The sequence below is a fragment of the Microtus oregoni genome, unplaced genomic scaffold, assembly GCF_018167655.1.
Source record: "Microtus oregoni isolate MIOR12 unplaced genomic scaffold, Mior012 000003F_ref0000135, whole genome shotgun sequence".
NCBI classification, from domain to species: Eukaryota; Metazoa; Chordata; class Mammalia; order Rodentia; family Cricetidae; genus Microtus; species Microtus oregoni.
The window spans coordinates 18,500,023-18,518,621 of NW_024543062.1; the positions used below are offsets into that span (position 1 = coordinate 18,500,023).

The 18,599-nt window shown below is 52.2% G+C and overlaps 1 protein-coding gene across 1 annotated transcript in view; it reads right to left on the reverse strand.

Annotated features, from left to right (window-relative positions):
• Nucleotides 1-6,635: 6,635 nt before the first annotated feature.
• The window catches only part of Aacs (acetoacetyl-CoA synthetase), a 40,223-nt gene continuing 28,259 nt past the window's right edge, over nt 6,636-18,599 (reverse strand). Inside the window, exons 9-18 of the mRNA XM_041649263.1 lie at nt 16,413-16,493; nt 15,448-15,572; nt 13,913-13,977; nt 13,668-13,790; nt 11,544-11,657; nt 11,047-11,172; nt 10,301-10,370; nt 10,057-10,115; nt 9,215-9,417; nt 6,636-7,747 (exon numbers count right to left, since the gene is read on the reverse strand). Of these exons, the coding sequence (XP_041505197.1) occupies nt 7,610-7,747; nt 9,215-9,417; nt 10,057-10,115; nt 10,301-10,370; nt 11,047-11,172; nt 11,544-11,657; nt 13,668-13,790; nt 13,913-13,977; nt 15,448-15,572; nt 16,413-16,493 (1,104 nt within the window). The 3' untranslated portion in view covers nt 6,636-7,609. The remainder of the gene's footprint in view (nt 7,748-9,214; nt 9,418-10,056; nt 10,116-10,300; nt 10,371-11,046; nt 11,173-11,543; nt 11,658-13,667; nt 13,791-13,912; nt 13,978-15,447; nt 15,573-16,412; nt 16,494-18,599) is intronic.

Genomic DNA, 18,599 nt, shown 5'->3' on the forward strand with positions numbered 1-18,599 from the left:
TAATGAAACACACCTTTAAGCCCAGCATTCAGGAGGCAGAGGCAGGCAGTCCTCTGTGAGTTCGAGGTCAGCCTGGTCTACAGAGCGAGTTCCAGGATAGCTAGGGCTACACAGAGAAATGAAGAAGGAGGAGGAGAAAGAGAAGGCAGACTCCTCAAGCTCTCCCTCAGGGCCTGACCACACTTGGCCCTCTGTCAACCCCTGACCATCCCAAGCTCTCTCTCTCTCAGTCCCTGACAACCCCCAGGGTCCCTCTAATAGTTCAGTGGTCTTCCTCCATCTCAAGAAAATTTTGGTTTAATTTCTTTAGGTTGGGTTTTCTTTCTTTCTTTTTAAATGTTTTTAAAATAATTATTTATTTTATTGTATTGGTGTTTCACCTGCACATATGTCTGTGTGAAGATGGCAGATCCCCTGGAACTAGAGTTACAAACAGTCGTGAGCTGCCATGTGGGCGCTGGGAATTGAACTCAGGTCCCCTGAGAAAACAGTCAGATGTTCTTAACAACTGAGCCATCTCTCCAGTCCAGTTTTTCTAAGGCAAGCTGGAACTCCTGGTCCTCCTACTTCAGCCTCCCACGTGCTGGTGTGAGAGGTGTGATCCCACGCCCATCTTGAACAAGCACACAGTTTCATATGTGAGAACTTTACCTTTCATTTCTACCCCACCCTTTTCCTTCTCCAACTCTACCTGCATCCCAGCTGCTCTTCATGCCCATCGGGAAAGAGCTTTGCCCAGGAGCCCTGTGGGCTTTGAGGACCGACAGTGGCTGTGACCACTCTCAGGGTCCTTTACCAGTGGGGAGGTCACTCAGTCAAAACATGACAGCTTCACTCGATGGAGGCCACTGTTGGGGAGAGTCCCTGGTTAGCTCCTGCAGTATGTTTGAGAGCTGTGTGACATCTGTCACTGAGTACAGTATCACCCAGCTCCTTGAGATATGCTGGGATATCCAGGGCACAGTGATGCCTGACTCACCCAAAGGTAAATTCTTACCATTGACACCTGCCCCACCACCTTAGGGCTCTGCACGTCCACTGTTTTGATGCCCGGCCACAAGGTGAGAAAGCATTGGCACTTCCCTTAGAAAGAGGCATAATGGAGTTTTGTAGCACATGGCCGCTTTCCTATCCAGGCCTGCCATCTGTGTCGGCTTACACAAAGCAAGGTCATTACCATTGGGCAGTGCTCAAGGCACGGCCTTGAACCTACAGATGTAGGGACAAAGAGGAAGAAGGGGCCTCGCGATAGAGCAAGATCTCTAAGTGACATTGTAATGGTGTCTGAACATGTCAGCAACAGCCAGCAAAGCTGCCTAACAAACATCCCAGCTAGGCGGCTTTAAGAGCACCTTATTTGTGTTTCTATACCTGCCATCTAGTAAAGGGTCAGCTGCCCTAGGCTGGTATCAGCCAGGCATTCCTGGAAGCTGTGAGGACTCCAGGATTCGAGCATCATCTACCGTCCAGCATAGCATAACAAACCTCGGGGGGGGGGCAGGTCTGGGCACAACAGATATTCCCGGACTACCTGCCTCCTGTCCATGACAGGAGTGTCGAGTAGCCAAGCACTGTGAGAAACAGAGTGAGACAGACTCTCACCCTCAGAAAGAGGAGCCGCAATGGTGGCCACAGACAGCACCTCTTGCAAGCGACTACCATAGCTGTGTTCAGCCAGGAACGCTTTTATTACTTTTCAGTTTTTAAGCTACATTTGTTGTGTATGTGTGTGTGAGTGTGTGTGTGGGTGTGCATGCTCGTCACTGCACAAGGGCACAGGGCAACTCGCTAAAGTCTGCTTCCTCTTTCTACGTGTAGGCCCCAGGGACTGAACCCAGGTCGTCGGCCTTGTTAGCAAGCACTTTTACCTGCTGGGTCCTCTTACCAGAACCTACGGATCTTTATTCTGAATGGCCAGGTGGAATTAAATCTCATTTAGTATAGAACAAAGGAGAAGCGATATTTGAAGAAAACACCCATTTTTGTCACCAAGGCCAGTGATACTGGCTGCCCCCACCACCTCCCTCACTACTCCCAAGATGTAACACCAATTGAAATGTTTCTATAACCAGATATAAAAGAACCCCACTGAGGGTGGGCCTGGCAGAAAGAGGGTTTACTCTCGGCGTGAGCAGACTCAGCAAAAGCCAGGACTCAAGCCTTGCAAGACATAGAGGGTGGCTCTCCCTCCACGCTTTCCTGCGACCTCCAAAGTTCCAACCTTGTGCCAGGAGTGACTCCACCGACGGAGTGACTTCCTCAAAGGGGTGTTTGATCCAGACTCAGAGGCAAGTGGACTGAGATCACATGGCTCGGTGCACAGTGTCCTTTGCTCTCTTCCACTCTGGCCCTTGCTTTCTCCCCCTCTTGTGATTGGCAGGACAAACCTCACCTCCCACATCAGCATGTGGGCCGTTCCTACGCCAGGGCCAGGGCAGTGGCTGGGATGCAGCCAGGGAGAGTATCTCCGGGTCTCCAGGGCCTCTTGGACCACAGCAGGAGACTCATCTCCCTGCAGCAGCCAAGCCTGATTCCCCGAGCTCTCAACAGAACTCCCAGAAGGGAAAGAGGCTGTAAACACCAAATATAACCACTTGAGGAGCCGGCACAGACAGCGCTGCAGACAGTGAGTTACATAACAGCCACTGAGATTCTGAAGAAGCCATGAGGCTCAGCGCAGGCCGCCTTCCCGAAACACTCAGCCACTCTCCACTCACTCCTTGGCCTCTTGTTCTGCCCCAGGGACCCGCCAGGCATCACAGTGAAGTCCTTAGGCATGGTGAGGCTGGCACCCTGGGCAGGAGACAGGTGGCACATAGATGAGGAAGTCATAAGAAGAAAATTAGGTTAGAGAAGTCAAGAGTAAATGGGGGGCATCTTTAGAGTGGGATGGGGCAGCTTAAGCGAGGGTAGGGACTGAAAAGGACATCAGCATGCGTCTTAACAGGGAGCAAAGAAAGGAGCTTCACAGGCTGGGGGCAGCCCTGCCAGGACAGAGACAGAATGTGCAAAGACCCTGTGGTAGGACTGTGTGGGCACCAGAGACCCAGTGGAGATGCACAGCCGAACTCTGTAGACCCTGGGTATGAGGAACTGCTCCCAGAGGCCCCTCATCCTCAGGGCTGGGACAGGATGGAACCAGGAGAGTGGCTCCAGTGACCCCTCAGAAGACCAAGACCCTGGGCCATCACCGGGTGCCCCAGCTCACATCTGGAATCCCAACACTTGGGAGGTTGAGGCCTGGGGAAAGTTGCGGGTAGGAAAGACCCAGACCCTCGCCCCCAAATCAAAACAAAAATAACAACTCCAGATACTTTCTGGAGCCGCAGTGGGAAGGACTCAGGGTGAGGGACAGTGCCTGTTAGCGGCTTGGAGGACAGAGGGGACAATGGGACCAAGACCTCCAGGTCAAGATGCAGCCCAGTGGATGGTAAGTGAGAAACGGCACCTACACCCCAGTCTTGGTCCCAGAAGTCCCCACACCCTTTGCACCGATTGTCCCCTCTGCCTAGAGCACCCTTCCTTCGCGGAACATGTGGCTGGCACCTTCCCAGCCTTCAGGTTTCCCTGGCCGACCACCCAGCTGTTTCTCTACCATCGATCGGTGTTTGATTCTCCTCCTGCATTCTTTGGTCTGTGGTCAGCTTCACATATAAAAGGCTTGTAAGCTACACATCACAGGAACTGCCCTGCTGGCTATCTCCTGGTCCTAGAGGGGTCCTGGCACGGGCAGATACTCAACAAAACAGAAAGATTGGAAAATTCCTCTGATAGACTGCTGGATATTTTTGATTTCTTCCACAGGGAAGTGGGGAGGAGAGGAAAATGGAATAATTCATAGAAAAATTAAAATCTGAAGACAAAGTGGGGCATACATTTGCATAAAGACTAGATTCCAATTTTTAATGTCGCCCACCTCCACAGTGAAGGTGGCAGCCACCCAGGCAGGGCCGGAAGTGGCTCAGCCAGCCATGTGCGTGTCACAGGGGTGTCAGTCCCCTCCCAAGGCACCCTCAACCATCCTGAAGCAGTCTTGATGTCATTTATGCACAGCTAAGTTCAACCTTGAACACCTTTCCTGCTCCCTCCTCCTCAAGCATCCAGGGTAGGAAAACTAAATTGTCCATTATCCTAGACTCCCTGCAGATCCACTTCTGCACCAGAGGTTTTCTGGGGACCCCCAAGGTGGCAGCCACCTGACCATGCCTCACCTCGTCTTGCTTTAAGCAAACCCTCCATGACTAGAACCACAGTGGTCTTGCAATCCTGGGAAGGCCAAGAGACTCAAAAGAGATAGATACCCACTGGGTCCTCAGTGGGTGGAGTACTTGCCTACCAAACACGGATCCCAAATTCTGTCCCCAGTGTCACAGAAAACTAAATATAGAGGCAGGAGGATCAGGAGTCCACCGTCGCCTCAGCTACATAGAAGCCAGCCTACATAGCCTACCTACATGAGACCCATCTCAAACACACACAGCTAACCATGGCCTGACTCCTTCAAAGCTTGTGTGTCCAGGCAGCCAAAATCATGAGTCTCTACTGATTAATGAGGGGGATCCGACAGGACATTATCCTAACAAGGATCTCATTTCTGGCTGCACTAGTCGGTCCTACCCCAGCCTGTATGATGACAGCCAAGCCTGGAACTGTTGTGTGGTTCCACCTCAGAGAAGACTGGCTAAAAATAAACCTGGGGTCTGAAGACAGAACATTGACTGTCACTTTGACAGAGTGGCTGACAGAGCCACCATGAACAGTAGCCATCCATCACAGACCTCTGCCTTCCATGTGGGGAGCTGAGACGCCAGGATGGAAGAGGACAGGTGGGTGGGAAAAGATGGGAATGGTTGCCTAACCAGAAATCCCGGCTCAGAATTCCAATGCCCATGGTAGCCCAGCTCCCTGTCAGTCCCCAGACTACTGCCATGAAATCAGTCAAGCAAAGGTGCTGACCCCCAAATTCAATTTGCAAGATTAACCACGCAGGAAAGCAGGCCAAATAGAACTGACATACATACACTGAGTGCCTGCTGAGTCAGAATAAAAGCAATGAATTACAGGATAATTTGCAACAACCTGGATTCCCACAAAGGTGAGGGAGGCACAGTGGGTAATTTGGTTCGGTGGTTAAGGGCATTGGCTGCTCTTGCAGAGGACCCAAGTTCAGTTCCTAGCACTCATGTGGTGGCTCCCAACCATCCAGTACCAAGGGATCGGATGCCCTCTTCTGGCCTCTGTAGGCACTGCATGCACGTGATGCACATACATATACATAGGTAAGCATTCACACACATAAAAATACGTCTCTTTTTAAAATGGGCTGGGGGCTGGAGAGATGGCTCAGCAGTTAAAAGCATTGCCTGCTCTTCCAGAGGTCCTGAGTTCAATTCCCAGCAACCATATGGTGGCTCACAACCATCTGTAATGAGGTCTGGTGCCCACTTCTGGCCTGCAGGCATACATGAACATAGAATATTGTATATATGATAAATAAATATTTTAAAAAAGAGGGAGGACACAAAAAAATAAATAAATAAAATAAAATGGGTTGGCATATAATTCAGAGGCACAGCACTGGCCTAGCACATGAGGCCCCAGTTCCATCCCCATACCATCAAAATAAATAAAGCAGAAAAGGGAAACAAAAAAAAGAGACCCAGACACATCTGTGGTAGAAATCACACAGGAAGACTACTCGAAGCCCCCACCTCAAGAGTGCCCCATCCTCCTCTGGGAACCTGTGAGGACATATGTGGCACATGAGGTCGGGAATTGGATGCTTAGTAGCAGATGGTAAAGGGGAGAGAACTAGAGGCCACAGCGATGGCTAGGGTCACAGAGGTGCGACAAATGGGGGCTCAGGCCCACCAAGGCAGAGAGGCACTGGCCAAGAGAGGAAACACCCCTAATAACAGGAAGGGGGCTCTTCCAGAACCCCAGGGAACTCTGTGCACATTGATGGGACCACCTCAGGCTCTGACCTCTGAACTGGAGCCACTGGTGGCTTCAAGCCTGATACAATGACCCATGGAAAACTGCAAAAGGTCCTCTCAGTGCTCAGGTCCCCAAGCTCCCCAGCAGCACAGCCAGTGGGGCTCAGGCAGCTTGACCTCCCAGGAAAGCCATAGTTCTGCTGACGGGCACATGAAGCCAGGCCTCCATCACTTACCTCTTCCCGTGAGGTACCCTCCCGGTCTCTGAAGGCTTGGTGGGAACAAGCCAGGGATACCACCCGCCAACAGGTAAGACAGCCACACCAGGGATGACAGGGCACAGTACACAGAGGGGCTGCGTGCTCCTGCATCCTGGAGACCAGTACTGCTACCCGCTCTCTGTGGTAGGAAGGTTACATGGGCTGATTTGGGGGTCTGTGGCTACTGGGCATAATCCAGAGAGACTTGGGCGATAAAACTGGACTGTGATCGACACCAGTCAGCCCTGGGTGGCAGGGAGGCATGAGATACTGATCTAACATAGACCAGGTCCATTGCTAAACACCAGGAGCCAGGAAACACCATCATACAATGGTGCTAAGTCAGACGACTCCACGGTGCAGCAGTGAGCTGACACCGGTACAGTCAGCTACACAAGGGTGTCAATCACCTCAGAGAAGCACAAGTATACTGCGCATGTACAGGTGTGCATGGCACAAGTTTATTCCATAAAATTCTTCATAGCACTTCTCCCTTATAGACTTAAAATCCAGGGTATTTCCATAGGTTTTATAGTGTGCTCAGTTTAAAAAAAAAATACAAAATGATCAGCAGGATTTGTGACATACTCCACACACTAGATGAGAAGCACCGTCGAGTCCTGACGACCAAAGCCTGAGACCCCGTCTCCAAGTGCAGAGGAGAGTCACAACACAAGAGCCTAGGAACTACTAGGAGGGAGCCGGAGGCCATTTCCCTCTGAGGCCAGGCAGCTCCATCCTCGAAGGACTCTGGGATCCTAGGACGCATGTAAGTGGTGGCACAGATGCCACCCAGGAAGATTTGACCTGTTCCAACACTGTGTTAAGACGCAGAGAGGGGCGAGAACCCTGCAGCAGAGGGCTCGTGGCTGGAGTGTCGCTCACAATTCCCTAGAATGGTGTTCTGGCCATGACAGACAGTACATGAGCCGTCAGCCCAGGGGTCCCAACAGCCATCTGTGAGATGACAGGCATGCTGGGCCAGATGCCCTGGCTTCAGTCAGCTCTGGAGAGGACAGAATGGCTGAGGGAGCCAGGCCAGTGAAGGACAGGGAGTATAGGTGTGATTTCACCTTCATAGAGCAAGATGGGACAGTGGACTCATGAGGCTGAAGGCCACATCGCTCCTCCGGTGTGCTGTTACCAAACGCCACCAGCCCTGCACCTGCAAGGCTGTGTGCCGACCTACAGCAGCAGGGCTGAGACGAGCCTCAATGTACCCTCCTGGTCTCTGAAGGCCAGGCACATCCTGGAGCATGGGAGACCTGGTCCCCACCAATGAGTTCGAAACAGGAATGCTATTTCCGAGCCCGCGGAATGTGCAGTGCCCAGGGCCATCTGGAGCAGCCACTGTCTCTGGAGTGACCCTAAGTTCCATCACATGCATAGCTGGACGGTGTGGGAGCCATTGACTCAGAAGTCCTGCAGCTCAGGGATGTTCCGGTAAAAGTCCAGGGTCTCAGGGTTGGAGAAGGCACCTCGGTGCTCCACGGCCCTTCCAGCCATCACCTGCTTCACAGCCACCTCCACCTTCTTGCCATTGAGTGTATACTGCGGGAAAAGACAGAGGACAAACAGAAGTGCTTAAACCAGAGGTGACACAGTGCAGCCTCGCCTCGGGTTTCTACCGACATTCTCTTCCAGAAAGACCCATAAAACCAGACACACAGTGGCTTCGAACACATGCCACAGCACCTGCAGACACCTTGAGGGGACCTGCTGGGAAGGGCATCACAGGCAGTGCTGACACCATCCGTGGAACCTGTCATGTGATTTCATGCCTGTGCCAAAACCACATGAACATGTGGGTGTCTCCAAGGCTGTGCAATGCACCAGACCCATAGCCAGGAGCCCTAAAGTGGGTACACCAGGTGCCACATGGCCCTTGCCCAGAGTGACACTACACCTGTCTCAGGTGCCACCCCCCAACTGATCTCTGTTCCTGCCCAGAAGGGTGTCAGTAGGACCAGGCTACTCAGTCATTTGCTCATGCACTCATACACTCACTGGCTCACACTCAGCCGCTCACACTTACACACACTCACACTCAGCCGCTCACACTTACACACACTCACACTCAGTCGCTCACACTTACACACACTCACTCACTTGCTCATGTACTCATATACTCACTTGCTTACACTCACTCGCTCACACACTTACACACACTCACTCACTTGCTCATGTACTCATACACTCACTTGCTCACACTCACTCGCTCACACACTTACACACACTCACTCACTTGCTCATGCACTCATACACTCACACTCACTCACACACATCCACTCACTCTCACGCAGCATGCACTCCAGGCTCTTCCTCCCCACCCCTTGGTGGCTATGGGGACACAGTCAAAACTCTTTCCCAGGCAGAGCGCAGACCACCCAGGTTGTTCCTGGTCAAGTCAGTGACTTGACTACTCCCAGCATGCTCCAGGAGTCTCACCCAGCTCAGCCCAGCTGAGTCCATCTCCAAGTCCATCTCTGCATACGGTTGCTTTGTCCGTACAGGGAGCCCCCAAGTCAGAAGCCCAGGGTCCCCCCATGATCTAATGAGCAGCAGCCTACAGGCATGGAATGGCAGCGTCACAGCAATTATGGATAACTGGAGCTTGCACACGCTTGCACACATGTGCACATTTGCACATGCACACCGCTATTCCTGACTCGAAATGTGACTGAACCAGAATAGGGGTCTTCAGGCCCACAAACCCCACCACACACGTGCAGCTCCCTTCAGAGTTCACACTCCTCCAGCTGCCTGCAGGGCACACTCAGGCCATACTCAGGGGCGGGCTGCTCTGAGGCCTGCTGGGGTTAGTCCTGCCATCCCCCACCTAGCAGTGTTGAGCTGCAGACAGCCAGTTGCCTCCCCCCAAAATGGCAGCCCACAGAAGCTGCTGAAAATGCAGTCAAGAGGGAGACTATGGTTGCTAGGCAACATGGTACCCATATAGAAATTAAGAGTAAGCTGCAGTCACCCCGGCTCTCATAGGCCAGGACAGAGACAACGTACTGGAATGCCTCGAGTCTCCAGGATGAGGCTGGGCACGTGGCGAGCAGACAGACCAAGGCGGATGGCATCACGGATGCGCTTCACGAGGTCAGGCTGGAAAGTGTGCCCAGACACCATCTTCAGAAACAGGACCACCCGCTCCTCGCCATCCCTGTTGTACTGGGGGACACACAGGCTGTCCTCCACCTCGTCAAAGGCTTCCACTGTAAAAGCAGAAAGGAAACAGCCTCACAGGAAGCTCTTTACAGACCACTATGCCATGTCACCTGTCAGAAGGGCAGGACGCCAGGCCAGCTGACTTGGACTGAGGGATGCCCACGTGAGGGTATATGTCATCCATACTAAGATGTCAGTGACAGGGAGAAAGTGAGTCCAGGTCATCACCTGGTTATACTGACCTGGCACTCTCTGGGACTCAGATCTCATCGGCATGACAAAGGAGGCCACCTCCCTAAGAAGGGTTGCTTTGGAGCCTGGGCTAGGACTAAGTGCCTAGGCAGAAGCTTTGAGAGTCCCTCAGAGGTGTGTATCTGTGTCCTGTACAGTGCTGTGTGTACTTCAGCATTCATACACCCTCTCTGTGCCTGTTTCCTTTCCCTTAATCAGAGATAAGATTAACCAATGTTCTGAGCTTGAAGGAAAGCCAAGACCAAGGGACCTGAACCCTTTCTGAGGTTTTAGGAGGTGCCACAGTATGGCCAGAAGAGAAAATGTATACATGGGGACCCCCCCTCACCCCACTACATGGATGTCCACCCTCACCAGCTCTTTGGGAACCAGGGTCCTGGTGCTGGTGGGACCACCCTGGACCTGAGTGAGAATAGCAGGAGACAAGCACGAACCAATGTTGTAGATCTCCGAGCTGCCGAAGCGCACTCCGTTCGGGTTGAGGGTACCATCACTGCAGAGCGAGAAGCACGTGGCTGAAGCATGTGGCAACATCCAGGCCCTCTGGGCAAGCACCACGCCCACCAGTATGGCTCCTCCCCTAGCATCCAGCTGCCACTTGCTGCCCTCTCTCCTCTCACGTCACAGGCCATGTCCCCCGTGCCTCAGAGGGAATGGCAGGAGGAAGGGACACCTCACCTCCGGCCCAGCATGACGATGCCTCCTGTCTTAGGGTTGATCCTGCAGTAGTCGCCATGTGCCCAGACACCTGCAAGAAAGGCGGAACACATCGGCCACACTAAGGGATGGACCAGGACACATCCAGACACCAGAGGCAGGGACAGAAGGGAGGGGATGCTGGCCACAGAGTTCACAAGTCCTGGAACAAGCAGTGTGTAGCTGAGCAGAGACAGTGAACTGCATGTGTCAGATATGGTGGCACAAACCTATAGTCTCAGTACATGTGACTGCACACATGTAGTTTACACAAAGCCAACAACCCCTGTGGTGTTAGCAGCATCCGTCCACCAAGACCTCAAGGCTACTTATTCCAAGCAAGGCAGAAAGAATCAGGGCCATGGAGAGGAGGGCCCTTTACAGAGGAGCATGACAAGGTCAACTGCAGGCGGCAGCACATAAGGCAGGGGTGGCCCGGGGGGCACAGGTCACCTGCTGCACAGCATCACCCTCCTCAAGCTCCAAACCTCCCTCCAACTGCCGCTTCCACTGGAACCAGCAGACAAGCCCTGAACCAGGGGGCAGGCAGCCCTCAGCCCTCTGCCCAGTGGCTCATGTGGCTCATGGCTTTGAATGCAGAGGTGGGTGAGGGTCACCTGAACCCAAGTACAGATCTTGAGCTGACACTGATGAGATACTAAGAGCCACTGGGAGCTGGAAGCCAAGCCATAGCCAGGCAAGGAGTGGCGGCAGGCTGCTCCACCTACCCGGGAATTTGGAGAAGTAAGCCTTCCTGTACTTGCTGCCATTCTCGTCGTTCCAGAAGTGCGTGGGCTGGCAAGGAATGGGCTTGGTGCACACCAGCTCGCCGCTCTCTCCCCAGACGGCCTTCCCTGGCACACGGGGAGAAGACTAAGCCTGGAATAATACTCATGACCACACCCTGACAACGCTCCCTTCCTTACGCTCCTACTTGGGACACAACTTTGCTATGTGCAGGCCAAAGTGACCGACCCTGCATGTGCACCATGGCCTCCCCAACAAAATCCACACACAGCCCGACCCCCGATCCCCACTGCTCTTGCGGCACTCCACCTCAACACTTACTTCTCTGAAGATGGGGTCAGGAAGTCCTTGAGTGCAAAACCCCACCCGCGGGAAAGGACAGTGTTCCCCATGGGAGACAAAGTATCATCATAAGCAAGGGACACATCTATGAATGTATCTCTCCCTGACATCCCAGAAGAGTCAGTGAGCTATTCACCTTCCTCGTTCCAGGCTTCCACGGCCATGCCAAGGTTGCGGGCTTGAATCTCACCCTTGTATACCGGGATGGATGAGTTCTGGCCCATGAAACAGGAGATGATGTCAGTGCCACCTGCAAGCAACATCAGAGGACAAGTGACCCTCGGGGAGTGGTGTCCCTTGGGGACGGGTAACCTTCAGGGTTCCCTGTCAGCAAGATGCAGACCTACCTAGACAAGTACCGCCCATCCCACAGACACAGGCCTGACAGCAAGGGCTCACGTGCAAAGAGAGGAAGCGTGACAGACTGAACCCAGCTCTGTGCCTGCCATGTCTGCTGATGTTCTCTCTGACTGGGTCTCCCTACCCAAGCACTCAGAGCAAATGCTCTCAGCTGGTCACATGGAAGCCAAAGACTTAAGACAGATAAATAGGAGCCTCACCTGATGACACTTACACACTACACACCTGCCCACGTGCACACACACACACAATGCATACCTCACACAGACACACACACCATACACTGGCATGCAGCAAAGTCAGCTGGAGCAAAGTCAGGAGTCCAGAGGAGATGCAGAGTCCGTGTAGACACCCTGATCCTCACACTATGGATCTAGATGCCCCCAAAACTATGCTCTAAGTATAACCGCCTCCTCCTCCAGGTACAGGCAGGTGTGGAAGGCCAACCACATGAGTGAGCATGTGTCTGGGGTGTCCCTGAATGGAAGCCTAGAGAGGCCACTTCATGAAGTTATCAAAGTGAATCCTGAATTGCCTTGGAGACCCCAAGATGTTGGAAGATGACAGAGCCATGGGATACCTGATGAGGAGAGCTGCCAACAGGGAGTAGAACCAGCCCAACAGGGAGAAGTGTGTTGCAGTCAACAAAACTGAAAGGAGTTGGAGATCTGAAAAATGCTTTGACATCAGACATGGAGATACAGTTTTGGAATGATAATGTATATTCTGTGCCATTACATGTTGGAAGTATGTGATCTGCTTTTTAAATTTGATTTTACAGGGAAATACAGTTAAGAGATTGCATGAGCTGGGCAATGGTGGTGCACGCCTTTAATCCCAGCACTTGGGAGGCAGAGGCAGGCAGAACTCTGTGAGTTCGAGGCCAGCCTGGTCTACAAGAGCTAGTTCCAGAACAGGCACCAAAGCTACAGAGAAACCTTGTCTCAAAAAAACCAAAGGAAAGAAAAAAAGAGAGAGAGATGGCATGAATCTCAAAAAAAAAATTTGAACTTCAGACTTTTAAATAAATTTGAGACTGTTACAGACTTATGGGAACTTTTGAAACTGGACTGAATGCATTTTTGCATTATGATATGGCTGCAAACCTTTAGAGGCCAGGAAGTAGAATGTGGTGGTTTGAAGGAAAACGGCCCCCAAACGAAGCGGCACTATTAGGAGATGAGGCCTTACTGGAATAGGTGTGATCTTGTTGGAGGAAGTGTGTCACTATGGAGGCAGGCTCTGAAGCCTCATACATGCTCAAGCCACACCCAACAGGAAGTGAGTCAGTCTACTTCCTGTTGCCTGCATATCAGCATGCAGCAGCTCCTTCTCCAGCACCATGTTTGCCTGCACGCCACATGCTCCCCACCATGATGATAAAGGATTGAACCTCTGAAAATGTAAGCCACCCCAATTTAATGTTTTCTTTATAAGAGTTGCCACTGCCAGGGTGTCTCTTCACAGCAACAGAAACCATAACTAAGACAGCCCCAAGGATGCCAGAAGAAGGATCTAGGACTTGAGTTATACGTGGTTAAAGTCACCGAACACGGGTGCTAGGAACCAAACTCTGGTCCTCTTCAAGAACAGCAAGTATGCTGGGCGGTGGTGGCGCACGCCTTTAATCCCAGCACTAGGGAGGTAGAGGCAGGCGGATCTCTGTGAGTTCGAGACCAGCCTGGTCTACAAGAGCTAGTTCTAGGACAGGCTCCAAAACCACAGAGAAACCCTGTCTCGAAAAACCAAAAAAGCAAGTACTCTCTAATCCCACAACCTGCTGTCACTCGACATACCACTGTGACAATGCTCCTAACTACAACACCCATCCATGGCTTCCAAGGGCCACCCCACATTTCCCTTCCCCCTTTCCCTCTGCAGCCACTGCTTCTGGCCCTACCTGAGATGGAGCCAAGGAGCACACTGCTTTTGATGCATCTGTACACATACTCGTAGCTCTGGGCTTTCAGTGGTGAGCCAGTGGACAGGATCGTGTGGAGTGTGTGGAGGTTGTGAGTTTCCACTAGGGGTAAAAATGACCAGATATTAAAGCAAGCCCACTGCCTTTAGCCAGGCTCACATGCAGGACACAGCCAGAACAGATGTCAGTTCCTGGGCTGGGGACACAGTTGAGAGGCCACTCACCTGGCTTCATGTCTTTCTCCTCCAACACTGACAGCCACTTGGCTCCGGTTCCCAGGATGGTGATGCTATGACACAGGGGAGAGAAAGTACCTCAGGCCTCCTGTAGGTCCCCAAAGCTTCCAAACATCAGCAACAGACTCCAGCCACAGCCTCCCACCTCCTGCCCTCCTGTTTAGGCTCCAGGCCTGCTCTGTCCCATTACATCACTCTAGCCAAGCAGTTTTATGTAAAATGTTAATGGCCAAGATTTAAAAACACTCGTGGTGGGCCAGCTCAGTGGGCAAAGGAGCTTGTCACCAAGTCTGACAACTTGAGTTGAATCCCCAGGACCCACATGGTAGAACAAAACCAACTCCCAACAAGCTGCCCTCTGACCCCCACCTCACACTACAGCATGCACAGTCACACACACAATAAATGTTAAAAATGATTTAAAAAACAGAAAACAAAACCCACTAGCAGCACCTCTGCTTCCACCATGGTGGTTCAGCGGTGACTGGCCATGGCAGAGCAGTGCTGCTGGCACCAGAAGTCTGAGCCTCCATCACTGGCAACGGGTCATCCACCAAGTGCTGGTGGCACGCGGTGTTTAAAGGTCTCCAAAAACAAGTTTCATAATCCCTAGCCACGAGGAGGTGCCCAATTCTGTGTCCTGCCCAAATGTGGCCTCTGCACCTTAGGGCTCCCACTAGCATCCACCAAGGGGAGAGACGTGAGCAAGGCCACGGGCAGCCACACCCCTGCAGTATAGCTCTGATGTCTCGGGGAAGACTACAGCAGACAGCTGGCCAATCACCTGCCCTGAGGGACCACTAAGAACTGGCCACGCTGTCCCGGGAGGACTTGTAAGTAAAGCAGGTGGGAATGCAGTTTATTGGCCTCACATCCCACATGTGTGTCTCCCTGCATGCATCAGCCTTCTCCAGTTCACCTGAGCCCAGGGACACCCTATAAACAGCCGCCTACACCCTCAGCCCTGCTTGATTGGAGATTCCCTGGAATCACCATCTTGTGCACAATGCTGCACCGATCCTAACGCCTGTGCTCCACAGGGCACAGAAGAACACAGTCACCACAAGGCCAGGGTGTGACATCAATTGATTGACAGTAGCACTTCAGTACACAGTTAATTGAAATATCACCCGAACTCCTTCAATACATGTAATTTCTACAGAAAGGTAATTGAAGTAAGAATTTAGAAATAAAAAACAGTAAGGAATGGAAGAATGGAGGAAGGGAGAGAAAAGAAAGGCAGACATATTAAGGCTCTAACTCAGAGGAAGAACGCTTGTCTCATACATGAGGTCCTGGCTTCCATCCCACTGGTGCAAAAAACAAGAGCGAACCCCATTCCTTTGGCCTCTCTCTCAGTCCCAGTCTGAGGACCAGTCCTCACTCCACAAGCAACAGGCCGAGGGTGCGCCTGTCTCGTCCTCTGTCCCCTCTGCTTCCAGCATTCTCCACACCCTCTCACGCAGAAAGACAGAGAACTCTGGATCAGCTTGGGTCAACTGAGCAGGACCCAGGGTACCTACCCTATCCTGTCCACAAGGTCCCACAACACATTGGGTGTCGGAACCAGTGGGGAGCCATCGTACAGGACCAAGGATGCTCCTGTGGCCAGGGCTGACACCATCCAGTTCCACATCATCCAACCGACCTGCCACAAACAGGGAGACCAGGTAAATCAGGCAGAGGTGTAGGCTGAGAATCCTAGCACTGAGGGCAGTTGGGGAGAGGCTGAAGGACTACAAGTTTGGGGCCAGCCTTAACTACGTTGTGAACCCCAGTCTAAAACAAACAAACAAAAAATGTTCTAAAAGGAAATGACACGCAGGCCCACTGACTACTACTATAACTAGTAGTAGGGATTTGGGGGAAATCTGGGCAGATCTGGAACAAAACACAAAGGGAGGGAGGAATTCCAGCAGGAATCTCCAAATTGGAGCACAAAGGGGGCACCCAAGCTTCCATACATGGATCAGAGGGAAGTCTGGGCAGACTTGCTGGGAACCTGAGTGTCACCCAGCACCCTAGGGTCAGTATTGGGAAGTGGGGACCTACAGCTGGTGAGGAAGTTCCCAGAAAGCAGGGAGTAATTGTGCATGCCTGTAAATCCCAGGATTTGGGAGGCTGCAGCAGGAGGTCAGGGGTTCAAGACCAGCTTGGTCTACAGAGTTAAGCACCATCTAGCCTGGACAACTCAGCTAGATGCTATCTCAAAATGAAAAAAAAAATTAAGGACTAGGGATGTGGTTTAGTGGCAGAGCACTTGCCTAGCATGCCTGAGGACCAGGGTTCAATCCCAGGCACTGAAAAAAAGAAATATGAGATGAACCACCCAAGACTCTGCTAGATGCTCTGGAACGTCTCCAGACTGGACAGGAACACCCCAACTCCCAACTCAAGCTCCGGTTAGTGTCAAGTACTCGATGCTGCTCTAGGCTATTCCTTGTACCACCCAGCCCCAGGAGGGGCAGCAGCAGGTCACAGGACACACCGTGGTATAGTAGAGCAGAATGTCGCTGGTCATCATGTTGCCGTGTAGCATGTGCTCCTTCAGGTGCTGGATGAGGGTGCCCTGTGGGAGACACGGAGAGCAAGGCATGAGTGAGACACATCATCCATCCCCCCTCCCTAGGAAAGTCAACTGGAGTGCTCTGGCTCTAAGGGCCAGCTTCCGTGTCACTCTGCCATCTGACACCCAAGTACACCCCATCCACCTATGAGCTCTCTGTCCCATCCCATCAGGGACACCAGAGACATACTAACCTCATGAAAAAGAGAAATGACCTTCACTGAGATGGGAGAGAAAACTCAAGGGCCTATAGCAGATGTGTCCCTGTCCTGAAAGAAGACATCTAAACACAGAGCTCAGAGACACTAAGGCAGAGGGGACCACATGGGACACCTCCCATCGACACCCTCCACTTTTGGTTTCAGTATTTAGTAGGTAATACAATCCCAGGCTCCAAATCCACAACGCACAGCCTGGGAAACACCCTCCCCCAGCGCTGCACCTAGCTCCTCCTGCTCGCCCAGGACAGTTCAGCACCCCCAAACCCTGCACATGTGCACTCCCAGCAGCTCTGTGGGAGGCTGGGGCTTCCTTCTCAGAGCTGAGTCCAGCTAGCACTGTGAGTGCCCACTGCCCATGCCTTCCTTTCTCTATACTGAGTCCTCTATGAGATCCTGTGGCAGAGTGAGGATGCCACCCTTTGATGCCCCTGGAATAACCAGCTCCCTGCCTGGGCCTGGCCCACGGGTATGAGCACCAGGCTTACAGGGAGGCTCACAGGCTATGGAAGAGTCAGGGGCTGCACAAGACTCGCATGTAACACACCAACTCCTGTCACACACTCACACTCAGAAGAGGTCGGATATAAAGCTCCTGCAGTCTGAATGAGAAATGCCCCCACAGGTCCCCAGCAGGCAGTGCTCTTTGGGAGGTTATGGAGCCTATAGGAGCAGAAGCCTTGCTTGAAAAAGTATGTCTTTCAGGTTTTAAAATCTAGCCCCACTTCGATTTCTCTACTTCCTGACTACCAAGTGGCCTTGTGTTCCTGCCGCCATGCCTTCCACACCCTTTTGGGACCTGTAAGCCAGGGTAAGCTCTTTTCTCCTCTAAACTGCTTTTTGTTGGGGCATTTTATCACAACCACAGACAAATAACAAACATGCCAGTGTTACAAGCCTCTAATCCCAGCACCTGGGAGACAAGAGCAGGTGGATCTATGAGTTCAAGGCAAGCCTGATCTGTATGTAGAGTGAGTTCCAGGACAGCCAAGGCTATATAGAAAAACCCTGTCTCGAAAAAAAAAAAAGGGTTGGGGGGATAACAAAGCAAACACAGGGTTCAGCAGAAAGAACCTCCCAGAGGCTCCCCTTCCAATCATGATGGACCTGGAAGGAGGAGCAGAGTCTTCTCAAGGGTCACACCGCCATGCACCTGCTGTCACTCTCAGGTTCTAAGCTCAAAGCAGAGCTTTGCTTTTCTCCTCCAGGTCCATCCCCACACTTATCCTTTGACTGTTACACACCCAGGCAGACTGCCTTCCCTGGGGGAGGAGGCACAGCAGCATGGTTCCCCAGGGGCACAAACGAGAGCTCATTTTTTTGTCTTCAGTGCTGGTGCACACGCTCCCAGGGATGCAGCAACCCAAGTGACAAGCCAGTGATGACTTCTGACCCCATACACCAGGCCTACACTCTCTTCTCCCCCAGTCTGTTTTCATATATTTTCAAGGCAACAAACTCTCTCAAAAACCATGCACAGTAATATATGCTTGTTATTCCAGTGTTCAGGAGGCTGAGGCAGGAGGACTGCCATGTTCAAAGCTGATCTGCCACACAGTCAAATAACAATAAAAATAAAAGGGGGAGGGAGACTCTCAAACCAGGCTAAATGCTTAGTCGGGTCCCTGGAGATACAAGGGCAGGGTGAGGACAGAGAAAACATGACCCCTCCTATCTGTCCTGAAAGGCACCAGGCAGCAGGAACGGCCCTGGCCCATAGCCCAGCCCCTCCCTTGTCTGCAGTATTCAGTCATAGAAAAGAAAACAGACTAAGGCCCAGGTATCTCATGAGCCATTTGAGGATGTGTGAAGACCACTGACCAGGCAAGGAGTGAGGCTGTGGGAGAGGCAGACCTCCTGAGATTCAGTCTTCATGTCCTGCCCTCAGAAA